The sequence below is a fragment of the Ixodes scapularis genome, unplaced genomic scaffold, assembly GCF_016920785.2.
Source record: "Ixodes scapularis isolate PalLabHiFi unplaced genomic scaffold, ASM1692078v2 PGA_scaffold11__112_contigs__length_91849675, whole genome shotgun sequence".
NCBI classification, from domain to species: domain Eukaryota; kingdom Metazoa; phylum Arthropoda; class Arachnida; order Ixodida; family Ixodidae; genus Ixodes; species Ixodes scapularis.
This window is the reverse complement of record NW_024609837.1, coordinates 58,523,308-58,535,835: the sequence shown is the minus strand read 5'-3', so window position 1 is coordinate 58,535,835 and position 12,528 is coordinate 58,523,308. Positions and strand designations below refer to the sequence as shown.

Here is a 12,528-nt window from a genome sequence, read left to right as displayed (position 1 = left end):
AAGGGGAACCAAGAACTGTAGTAGGCAGTGAACACAGTAAAGTTGTAAAACGAAATTAATTACTTTAATGTACAAACTAAGAGAATAGCACTTATCATCGAATTATCTAAATGCTCTATAAACAACTCCCACAAACTAAACTTCTGAATACCCAAACAAACAAATCAACACCGAAATAAAGGAAAAGGCTTGCAGGTGAGCTGCATAAGAATAAACGATGAATAAACCATAAACAAACTCGCTAATAGGCAATGCAATTAAGAAAGAAAGAACTACTGTTTTGGAGTGTCTACATCTCTGACTGTAGGTGCTTTATCGGTACTCTATCCTAACATATAAACACGAAGCTGTCAAATTAACTGAAGATTGCTCTGACAGCAACTCACCCAGAGGAGCAAGTCCTTGCAGCAACGGATTCGTAACAAGAACGGTGGGGCACGCGTTTTTCCACAAACGTATCTTCCCACAACTTTCAAACACGGTAGCACCGAAGTGCTCGCTGCACAAACGACGCTGGCGCAGCTTGCTCGTCGGCAAGCCGGGCAGGCTTCCAAAGTCCTGGCGATTTGCATACGCAATCCATTTCGATGCTCTGATGGAAAAGTCGAGTTTCGAACGCTGACAAAAAAAAAAAATTGATATAGAAGTTCACCTGTCGTCTGTTGGAAAGCGGAATGAGCACTCCGAGGTTACTTCGCCGCGCTGTAGACTCCGTAATACGCCGTCATGAGGCACGCAAAACACTCGACAGAATCTCTGTCAAATTAGAGACGTACATCTCTAATTATTATAAGCGCGCAGCAGCGTCGCACCGCACTTTCGATTTTAGCACGCGCGGAACGGTTTGAAAGCTTGGAGTGACGAGCGAGCGCAAACAAAACAAAAAAGACAAAAACGGTCGTTTCCCTTCCCTCTTCCTGATTGGTCGGAAGAGCCCAGAGTGCTTCGCTTTCGGTAGCGAAGATCATATACACGTCGCCTGCGCTGAAAATCATAGCGGCGAATATGAGCATAACAGTTTGGTCGGAGTCGGCTGGGTAGACCTACGAATCTGCTCTTTGGATGGACGTACAAGAGAGAAGCCAGCGACGCGGCGCCCCTATCGGCCCAACCGGGAACTCCGGAGCTGCATTCGGATGACCGTATCACCGTATGTCAACGGACCGTCAAGGCCTGTTTCATCGGACCGCTCTGCCGATCTCTCGGCGTGGAGGAAACGTAAACAAAGGTATGTTTCATTTTCGTTGTTGTTACTACTTGTGCTGAACAATGGAGCGGGCGAAGCGTTCGCTATCAGAGCTATCCGATCGCCAAAAAAGACATAGAGTAGCCGAAAGTGTTCGCAAGGAACTTGAAAGTTGCGGTACGAGCAGTGAGGAGTCGGTGGACACTGAGGTGTTTAGTAGCAGTTCGTACCACATCTCCAAACTTCTGTAATGGAGAGGGAATTTAAAACCTGAAAAAGCTGGGGAACTTAGAAGGAGGAATTTGCTAGACACCCTGGCTGATTTCATAGTTACCGATGTCTGCCAAGTTATGCTTAGAGCACTATATAGCTCCTACGGAGCAGAGTAGCGCATTCCTTTGAACTCCGTGTTTTGCCGACAACATGGCCGACAGAGCGGCTCGGCGCGAGTCACGTGGTACTCAGGGTTCCAGGAGGCGGCCAGCCCTATGGGAGAATACATGGAGATCGACTCAACACGGCTGATTAAAAAATGAACGCCAAGGTCACACTTTTCAAAACTAGTCTGTCGTGAATTTAGTAAAGCACTAAACATTTTATCAAAGTTTTAATAATATCGGATGCGTGTGCAAATTTTGAGAAGGCTATTTCCAAGTCAATAGCGTTTGAAGCAGACGATTTTTGCTCGCAGCGGAGATGGGCTTTTCGGGTTGGCCGGAGCGGGTCACGTGAATGGTGTGACGTCGCCGTGTCGTCTGCTGCATGATGCCGCTCAGGCAATTTTTAAAAAAAAAGTCACGTCCTTGCGGGGCACAAAACTTAGCGAAAATTATTCTAAAATGTTCCATTATTATGTCAAAAACGATTGCCATTCCGTACATCCCCACAATACTGAAGAAACAACGATTTTCTCACGTTCTCCATGCATTTCTGACCGCAGTTGGAACCTCTGGGCGTTTGCCACTAGTCGCCGAGAGGCGGCGTTCTAGATTGCGCTACTCTGCTCCGAAGGAGCTATATAGTGCTCTAGTTATGCTGAAGTAGGGTGTTGATGTCGCTGGCCTGTAATAAGGCGGAGCCTCCTGAGGGGGCGGTTCACCAAGTGATACTTTAGCGAATAGTTGGGCGCCGCGAAGCGGCGTTTACGTGTGGGCCAATACAAACAGACATGTGGGTTCACATTTTTTGTAATGAGCCGCCTCAGACTGTCGCCGCGAAGCGGCGTAAAGCGCAGCGCGGCGGATGGGTTAACGCGCGCCCCCGTTATTGCCCCGGAGGCTCCGCCTTATTACAGGCCAGCGACATCAATACCCTGACGTAGGGCATGAAATTGTCGATATTTCACTGTGGTAGCTGACGTTGTGTTGTAATTATATACTTTTGAAACAGGAGCTGTGCGCACCTGCTTTAAACAGAAGGCAGAAAACAATGAGCCAGCCATCATCGTGCAGGAAGCCGACGCCAAATGGGCTGCTGCTGAATCGGTCAGGCATGCACCAGCTAGGACCAAGAAAATGGTAATATGATATTTCTAATTTTGCTTAAACTCCCGAAAAATACTTTTGCATCCTAAAACAAGCCCATATTTCAAACAAAGGCATTAGTCCACTTTACATAAAGACATTTTTAAGTATTAAGAAATTTATTTAGCCAATGAAAGAACACCATGTTATGACATCGTCTGCAATGAGCTTGACATTGTAGAAAATATGATGCTCATTGACATTGCCCCTGGGTCCGGACAGTTCATCAAACGCCGTTTCATTGAACATTGTTTCATCGAAGCTGTTTCATTGAACACAGTTTTATCGAACGCTGTTTCATTGAACGCCATTTCATCGAAGTTGTTTCATTGAACGTAGCTTATTTGAGCAGTAGAAATATTTTTCTTTTTGAGTAAAGCTATACGCACTCCGGAGTGCGCTTCGGACGGAAATGGCTATACGCACTCCGCTTTTCTCGTATAAAAAGAGTGGACACAACGAGTTTCCTAAGCGGTGCCATGGCATAGGGGTTAGGGTGTCCGCCTCATACGCACGTAGACGCGGGTTCGATCCGTGGTGGGCCTACTTTTTTTTTTTTTTTTTTTTTCCTCGAACATTTTGTTTTGTCGAGACATTTGGCGATATTTACGACATTTCCTTTTTTGCAATGAACAATAAAAAAAAAATAAAAAAAAATGGAATGTTGTCGAGAAACTTTGCAGAACTAAATGGTATCGGACTCCCTTTCCGGAGGTGCGATCGGGGACAGCGGGGCTTGGATTGCCGGCTGGACGCCGCGAAGCGGCGTGTACTGGTTACGCTTTGTAATTAGCAGCCGATACTGTCGCCGCGAAGCGGCGTGAACGCAGGCGGGGGGCTGTGTTAACGAGCGCCCCAGTGATTCGCGCGCCGTTCGAAAAGGGTGGCCCGAGCGGCATGATCTCTCGGAGGAGTGCGTATAGCCATTTCCGCGCGAAGCGCACTCCGGAGTGCGTATAGCTTTACTCTTTCTTTTTAGTGCCGGGAGGATAGCAGTGTTTTAATATTTATTGTAACTTATAAACTTATATATTTATAAAAGGAAGGAACCTTTTTTTGTCACCTTCTATTCTTTTTTTTTTAGTAAATGATGACCTCTGTTAATGAGGCCAATAAGACACGGTAACACTAACGACACTTTTAAAAGCTGTGATCATCAGGTGCAGTGATGAATGCACATCCATTCAAAAGCGTATACGGTATATATCTTCATCCTTGAAGAGACCTATTCTGCTTCAAGATGAAGCCATCCTTGAGGCAGTGATCTGTCTCCGTGGCCCATGATACGGGGAAAAGAAAAGACGTGTCTCCTCTCTTTGTTAATTTATTATAATCGACAGAACCGTGGACCTGCCGGATATTCGACATACAGTAATATACTGCATGTCAAAGATCCGACAGGTCCACGGTTCTGTCGGTTACAAAAAATTGACAAAGAGGGCAGGCACGTCTTTTTTAAGCACATCTATGTTCTTAAAAAGAAAGCTATTCTCTTAGGATAAAATGAAAACAAAGTTAAATCTACAAATACAAAATAAAAAAGGCGCTGCGGAAAATAGCTGTTTCCCTCTTAAGAAAGTGCCTTTCACGCATGAATAAATAGAAGGTTGAAGTGGGAAAAAGTGAGTGGCCGAGAACAGCCGCCTACCTTGCCAGAAAAGAATAAGTCGCGTATCCACTGTCTTCTGTGGGTAGGTCACACTTTGCGGTAAAAGTCTAAACTGGATGAAAAGAATGGCTTGTGCATGCAAAGAAACTGTGGTGAAACTGCTAGGACAGATGTAGGCATTTCTTTTTTTATCTTGATGACACTCTTTGCCCTGAAATAGGCACCCATTTTCTGAATGCAACCAACTTTTTTGTGTTATTTTTTTGCAGGAGCAGTGTGCCTCTTCTCAGGAGTGACTGAGGGGCTGCCACAAGGGGAGAAGGCAAGCATGTTTCTGATTACAAGGATGGACAGTTGGGCTGGGCTAGTTGGTAAGAATTCATGTTGAGAAACGGTGCGAAAACCAGACAAAGGAAACAGAACACACAGTACCTTGTCCTGTGTGTTTTCTTATCCGTGCATTTTGCGCTGTTTTTCAGCATGTTTCTGCCTTGATTTTTCTGTTAGTTTTAAATGTTAGTAGTTGGTTACTTTGATCCCAGTTGGAAGCATGGAATTGGTTAACCGTGCTAAATGCATAGAATTGAAAAAAAAAAAAAAAAATTCATGCTTTCTAAATCATTTAAAATGCTTTTTTTCCTAATGATTTCTTTCTCTTTTTTTACAGCCATCCCATGAGTAGAGTCCCTGTTGTTTGAATTTTTTATGTCAATTTGTAATATGCATATGTTACCTTTAATTTCTATTCATGCATACATTTTAGCCCCAGCTAGTGGTTTCTTTTATTTAATTTATGTACACATTAGTGTGGTATTTTTAGAAGATTTAAAATTTATGTTCTTTTTCTAGTCATTTTTGGTTTATTGCCTCCGTTATTTATTTATATGTCCTAGCCCAAGATCGGGTGTAATTTGAGATATATTTAGAATTTTATTTTAGGCTACTTGCTTTATGTTACTGGGAGTTTTAATATTTTACATTTTTATTTTTATGCAGATCAGCCTTGTAATTTAGTGTGTTCTTTACAATTTTGTAGATCTAATAGCTTGTAAGAAACAGAAGAATTCTCTGGTACTTGTAATGTTGGTTTCGTTTTTGAAATAAATTTATTCCAATAACTTCTTGTTTTCTTCCGGAGTCCTGCTTCTAGGATTTCAAAATGCTGATTCATTAATGGCCTGTAATGCACATCCATTTACTCATATCAGGCACCAGCTCAAAAAATGACTTCATGACAACCATAAATGCAGTTTCCTGGCAGCGCTTGTCAATGTATTTTCGGATAACATTGTTCAGTAATGTCCAAGTAACACATGCAGTAATATCTGGCCAGTGCCAGCATATTGTAAAAACGTTTACTGAAAGTTGACAGAATAAAAGCACTGAGGAAAAACAGATGACCGCTCTTTCATTTAGTTACGACGCTCGTTTTTTGGAAGCAAAGACTCGCGCACAGGTCAAGATTAACTGCAAAAGGAAGGCTTGATCAAAGGAACTTTAGGGAGATAAGGGATGAGTCAGTAACACTCCACCTTCGGTATCTAGTTGATCTCGACCTGTATGCGACTCTTTGCTCCTCAAAAAATAAACGTTGTTGCGAAATAAAAGAGTGGTCGTTTGTGTATGTTCTTCACATTTTTATTCCTTCACTTTTAAGTAAGCCGTAATGTCAGTGCAACATTTTGGTGTAACATTACTGGATGGTAGAATTCGTGGCCATTAACAACAACTAGCAACGTTAGCGACGACGTCCTAGTAACATCACTGATCTAGCATCCAGGTAACATAGAGAGCTATGTTACTGCAACATTTTGATGTGACGTTACTGGAAGGTAGAACTGGTGGCCATTAGCAACGTTTGGCAACGTTATCTAACAACGTTCCAGTAACGTTATTTGGGTAATGTCCAGGTAACGTATGCAGTTACGTTACTGTAACATTGTGGTGTAACGTTACTGGAGTGTAGAATCCGCGGTCGTTAGCAGCGTTCGGCAACGTTACCTGACAACATTCCAGTAACGTTGTAGCCACATTTTGTGCTACTTGGGAATGAGCTTCCCCTAGAATTGTCATAAATGCTTTCTTTGGCAATAACTCTTTTGTTTAATCTATAGCTTTCCAGAGCCGTCTTTTTCTGCATTCCCTCTAGCCACCGATCTCTTTCTGTGGCCTTAACTTTCTTCTTAACTGAGACTTGCTCTTCAGTATCTTCGCTATAGCCCAAAAACTTTCCTCTTAATTTCCTAGTGTGCTGTCTCCACTTTGTGTCTACACTCCTCATGTATAAATAGCTGAAAACCTTTCGTGCCCGTTGCTCCCCATCCATTTGCCTCAACCTATCCTCGAATTCTATCTTGCTCACCGCTTCCCTGCTCTCAAATGACGCCCATCCCATGTCTCCTTGCACTCCCTGGTTTGGCGTTTTGCAATGTGCCCCCAAAGCCAGTCTACCTACTCCGCGCTGTTTTATTTCTAGTCTCGCATGCACTTCGGATTTCATGCATAGCACTGCGTTTCCAAAAGTCAAGCCAGGCACCATGACCCCTTTCCAAATCTCTCTCACCACCTCGTACCTGTTGTAATTCCAAAGTGCTCTATTTTTCATTACAGCTGCATTTCTGTTGCCCTTACCTATTATATACTTTTCATGCTCTCTGAGATATTCTGCACCATCACATATCCATACTCCTAGATACTTGTATTTACTAGCTCTCTCAACTGTAATATTCTGTATCTTCAGCCTCTCAACTTCATCCTCGTTAAAAATCATGACTGCTGATTTTTCGCTACTGAATTCTAAACCTAATTCCTCTCCTTCCCTACCACAGATGCTCATTAATTCCTGCAACTCTGTCCTGTTGTTAGCCATTACCATGCCCGCGGCTGACAGTGTCGCCGGTGGCCAAACGGCGAAACTGTGTGAGAGCGAAAAAAATTATCTCCTTGCCATGACACCCCGGTACACTGTGGCCCTTCAGCACGAGCGACAACCTCGCTGAAGGTCTGCGCGTGTGAAGCATGAGGCGGCACGAGCCGTCTATGCCGTGCCCACGGGTCGACGAGTCATCTGCCGGCGCCGCTTGAAACCTTAGTGAGAGAGAGAAAGAGAGTGAAAAGCGAACTTTATCTGCACTGTGCAAGGAGCACGCTATCCTCACCTGAAGAGTATTATCTTACACCGTGGTCGTGGTCAAATGCAAGTGTGTGAACGGGCCTCCAGTCCGTCGGCTTTAGGCGGGGGGTCGGCAGTTGTAGAGGAGGATTTCCGCCCCTTTTCTCGTACGTTTACATAGAAATAGCTCGAAAGTCCGGACAAAAGAGAGATACCCCCCCCCCTTTCCCTCTTCCGTCTGAACTGCCCCTGTGCCTCCCAGATACACTTACGCCAGCTCCCTCTGGTCCTGTCTCCAGCCCCACCAACGACGACGAGATGTGCGCCTTTTATTTCATGTACTACGTGGAAGGGGACGAGATAACGAGTATGGAAGAGTGCCGCTCCCAGGGACCCCCATCGTACTACTGGCGAAAGGACCCCTTGCTCAGGAACCTGATCACATCGGATATTGACAAAGATGCCAGCACCCCTGACTGAAGCGGGGAACTAACCAGGTTTCAACAACTAGGACTTCCTTGTGTGTAGTGTCCCTTTTTACCATTCAATAGTGGGAAGTGTCAGTATTATTTGTCTGCTCGTTTTGAACTGGTGAGAGGGTGTAGATGATGACTTTGTTCATGCAGGACATGTTCTGGCGGACTGACTCGACCGAGTAATAAAGGTGTTTCTCGTCCAATTTATATTAAATTCTGACACTTAATGTAATTTGTTGTGCTAAACACACACGTTGTTCTCAAGAACATTTCAACTTTATGACATATGTTTCTAACCAACTTTTTTTTTGTAATACACCCCATGCGTGCTTGTTTACAAACTGTAGAAGAAAAGTACTATTACAATTGTAACAGCATTCTAGAAAAAAAAAAGCTATTACTTGATAAAATATTTTACTGGTAATTAAAAATGCGACAATAACTATTTCGCCTAGGTAATTGGAAAGTTTTGTAGCCAACGTTTTCCAGAAATTTTAGTCATGTTGCACTCTGATTTATGAGGTCTCTGACCCTCTACAAGTATTCAGGTCCAAATTAAAAATTCAAAGACACCGGGAGAAATCTTCGAGTTTAATGAAAAAGTTAATTCTGAAATCGGGAAAAGCTTCCCAAAACCTGCTCGTAACAACCTGGATATGGAATTTTAAATCGATGTAATAAATAAATGTGCTCTTTCCAAGCATAGTAATTAAAACATATTCGCGACTCCAACTAACTATAGGTGGCGCCACTCATTTTCCAAGATGGCGGGTTTAGCGAGGGTTGGAGATGCGTGCCGCTGCTGAGCCTGTCTAGTGTGCTGGCTTCACTGAGCGACATAAATTATTTCTGGTAATACGAGGAAGCTAACGTTTTATGAGCGCAGGTCACCTCTTTAACCTGAAAACAAGAACGGTGTTTAGCGTATTAATTACGGAAGGATGCACATTTTAATTCTGGAGTGAAACCGAAACTTACCTCTATTTTGAATTTAATTTCTCGACAGGTGTCTTAAATTCGGATTCTTTCATGACTCAAGAAGTGTCTCACATCGTAATTATTTACTTAGGAAAGTTGTTCGCGGAAACTTTATTTTGTGACATACTGTTCGATCCAGGCTGATATTCGTCGTTGTTGAAAAAATCAGTGCTGATATCTGAGCGTTCTCGTTGCCTTTTCGCTCAGATAATTGTCATGGGAAATAATGACAATTATCCCAGCACAAGACTAAGAGAATAATTCAAATTTTTACAATATGTCCACGAAACGCATAAACTAATAAACGCTGCTCTCACTGCTACAGCCTAAGAGTCAGGCAGCTCAAGTGTGTGTGTGTGTGTGTTTTTATAGCACCGCGTGACGCGTAGGACTTCATATTACATCCAGCGTTTAACTGTTTGTCTATCTTGATAACTATGTCAGAGTTTTTCATATGCTAAAAAGAAAACAGAATTACACCTTTCTGAAAAGACTACTATGGTTAAATAGAGTATTCTCGTGATCTTGGCGTTAATTAGAGGCATACATTGCCGCGATTTTTATTATAATAATAATATTAAAATTCACTTATTTGAATAAGTAATTATTCAAGCTCCAATATAATTTTTTGCTTATGATCTAATTTAAACGCGCGGAGAAATATGACAATGAAAACTGTGCTAATTATCATCACTGGTTCCACTTGCTGCATTTTAATTGCAAATAAAATAAAAATAGTCTAAAATCAATGAAAACATTCCAGCTAATGTGAGAAATCCATGTAAAATTACATGAATTGTGGGTAAAGTATATTGTGCTATCAAAGTCGCAACTTTTGACAATCGGCGAAACGTCCAAAGTCTCCGCCAATATACTTCCAGACCAAATGCCCAAAAGTTAAAAAGAGCCTTTTTTTAATTACTAGTTTTTTCATAACATTTATTTACTTTTGTATTTGCTCGCCGTCGTTTTGCTAATCTCAGCCTTTCCAGATCGAAGGAACGCCTACCTGCTTGCACGTCTGCTCACTGCAGCACGTTTCGTTGTCGTTGGAAGCCGGTGAAACAGTAGTGAGTTCTAATATTGCGCATACATGTGAACTCAAGCCCTGTGTGTTTGCGTTAGCTTTGCGCGTTACACACTGCGCGTGCGCGGAGCCTGAAATTGCGGTCTTGGATGGCGCGTGGCGATGAGGCGCACGCACAACGTGGGGCACGCAACTCTAACGCAAACGCACACCACTTGTGTTTGCTTCTATGCGCAATACTAAAACTCTCCAGTAAGGTACTATCCCATTTCGGCTGCAGCACTACGTTGGGACAGTGTAGAGTGTTGTTTGCATTCGGAAACGACATTTCGCGAGCCATGATCGCGAGCAGTTCCGCCATGCCCGCTGAGCAGGAGAATCGGGGGACCCTCACTAGAGCGCTTCCAGTTTCCGCCGCGGGAGGGCCAGCGTCGAGCTGGAGACGCGAATACTGTATGTCACTTTCACAAGATGCAGCAAAAAGGTGTTTTTTGCTGCATCTTTTGTTTTTCAAGACCCATGAAACAGCAACGGCCTACACTCAACAATGGCCAGTCCCATAAAAAAATTCAAGTGCCAATTCCACATTTGAGATTGGCAGCTGGTGAAAGGAAAGGCCAATCTGAGGATGTATGGACACGATTGGCGACTTTCATCGCATGCTTTTTAACCTACCTTTTCACGGCTGTGTGTTTTGGCCACCAGGCGCTGCGAATACCCAATTCGCTCGAGAAGGCTCAAAAGCGAACCTCCCGCCAGAGCTTTCTGTCTTAGCCACTAGGGGCCGTAGATTTCGCCAACGTCGCCAGTATTCCGCTCACCCCCAAGGTAGCAGTGCAGTGGGAGCTACGTGCCCCTTCGGACGAGTGACCGCTTGCCCACGTTGATCACACCTCCTGCCCGAACCCACGTGCAGAAGGCAGGGTCAGGTGGTGAAAGGGAGGCGGCCGATTGATCCGGTAACACGTAGCTCCCATTGCACCGTCAGCCGAGGACTAAACAGTGCCGCTCTTGCCAACCACGACACAAAGAAGCAGCTCTACCTTATGAAATAACAGTGAGAGCGCAGGTCAGCTGGTGATAATCGTAATCTAACACCCGAGACTGTGGCACATAAAAAAATATGAGTCTGAAGTTGAAGAAAACGAAGACTATATGTACATTCTCCTATTGTTGTCGTTCTTTTCGACATAAAGGTTTTTTGTTTTGTTTTCACACCACAGTTTTAGGTGTTACATTGTTATTATTCTATATTATGATTGCTTAACAAAAATCGAGAAAAACAAGCGGTTCGAAATGGCAGAAATGTTTTACACTTTTTAAATGAGCGGTGCAACAATATTCAATTGGAATGTTTTTTTCACTTTACAAGAGCTTACTGGCACTAATGCGACTCAAGGATACTTGCATGCAACGCCACTGGCCAAAAAGCTCCATTGCTGCTGCATAATTTCGAGGACAAAAGTGAGCGTTTTCATTTAACCTCTCCTTCGCAAAACTTGATGACATAGCTGGGCGGTAGCAGTACCGCACAGTGACGATATTCGAATGCCGCTCATAGATCTGACCCGAGCATTGCGTGGTCACTCGATTTGGGGTCATGATAATCAATAGCTCGAGAAGCATTCGTGCAGTGGTCCGTGTCCATTCGCTGCAATGACGACAATAGCCGAACCATAACAATGTCTGGAACTCAGCGCGTGTCCTGTGCTTTACCAACCTTAGCACGTGGTTATGATCAACATTGGCGGCATATAATCGGCTCCGGATCGTGTGGCCGCTTGTTCTGGCTGCGAGTTGAGGGGGCGAACGCTGCTTGTTTTTCTTTATTTTTTCTGCAACTTCCATTGCATGTGGTGAAAAAAGAAGCGGTGTTTCACAGGTCATTATAAGTCACGGATCCGTTCTAAGTGATAATTGCGCAAAGCGCACAAGTCGTGGCTTCGCCCCTTTAAAAGAAACTCCAGAGCCTGGGAAAAATATGGTGGGTTAGGTTCCGTCTTTTCTTGGGGGGGCTATCTTGATGCTTCGTGACTATTTTACCTTGTGTATTTATATCTTATTCAACATTCAACTGCATTTAAAATTTCTATCTGTCCATCTGTTTAGTTAGTTCCCCAAGGTTTGGGCTTCCAATGAAACAATCATTATGCAATCCTGCAATATTTGAGGTTATACAATTTTAACAATTTTACAAATATGCAATTTGAAAGCTGAAATTAACTAAAGAGGGGCACTAAAGTTGATTTAGAGATTGTCTCTTTATGGTGCAAACTCAATCTATGCACCCTACATATAATAGAAAATATAAAAACTACTATTGAGCATGGCCTTTTTGGCATTTAAAAACGCGATCAAACACTGCAGCATGCCCCTTTTTCTGAGGTATCTAAAACATGTCTTGGTGTTTGATCGATTTTTTAAGGGCGAAAAAGGCCACGTGCAATTGTAAAAATGTTTTTTTTGTTATATTTCGGGTGGGTAGATCGAGTTTGTGCCACGAAAAGAGGATCTGGAAATTCACCTTGGTGTCCCTCTATTTTTTCAATTATTCTACAGTACCGTAGTCCGATCTTAATGAAGATTACGTCTGAGATGAAATTAAAATTATACAAAA

At 43.2% G+C, this 12,528-nt stretch overlaps 1 protein-coding gene and 1 long non-coding RNA gene across 2 annotated transcripts in view; both read left to right on the top strand.

The window, feature by feature from the left end:
* Window positions 1-8,062, top strand: part of LOC115308870 (peptidylglycine alpha-hydroxylating monooxygenase-like) — a 51,485-nt gene extending 43,423 nt beyond the window's left edge. The window contains exon 11 of the mRNA XM_042289010.1: window positions 7,730-8,062. Coding sequence (XP_042144944.1) covers window positions 7,730-7,910 — 181 coding nt within the window. The 3' untranslated portion in view covers window positions 7,911-8,062. The remainder of the gene's footprint in view (window positions 1-7,729) is intronic.
* Window positions 1,144-4,825, top strand: LOC120849501. Its single transcript, XR_006077453.1, has 3 exons — window positions 1,144-1,228; window positions 2,576-2,703; window positions 4,588-4,825. It is a non-coding gene; the product is annotated as an uncharacterized LOC120849501 (long non-coding RNA).
* Window positions 8,063-12,528: the final 4,466 nt, after the last annotated feature.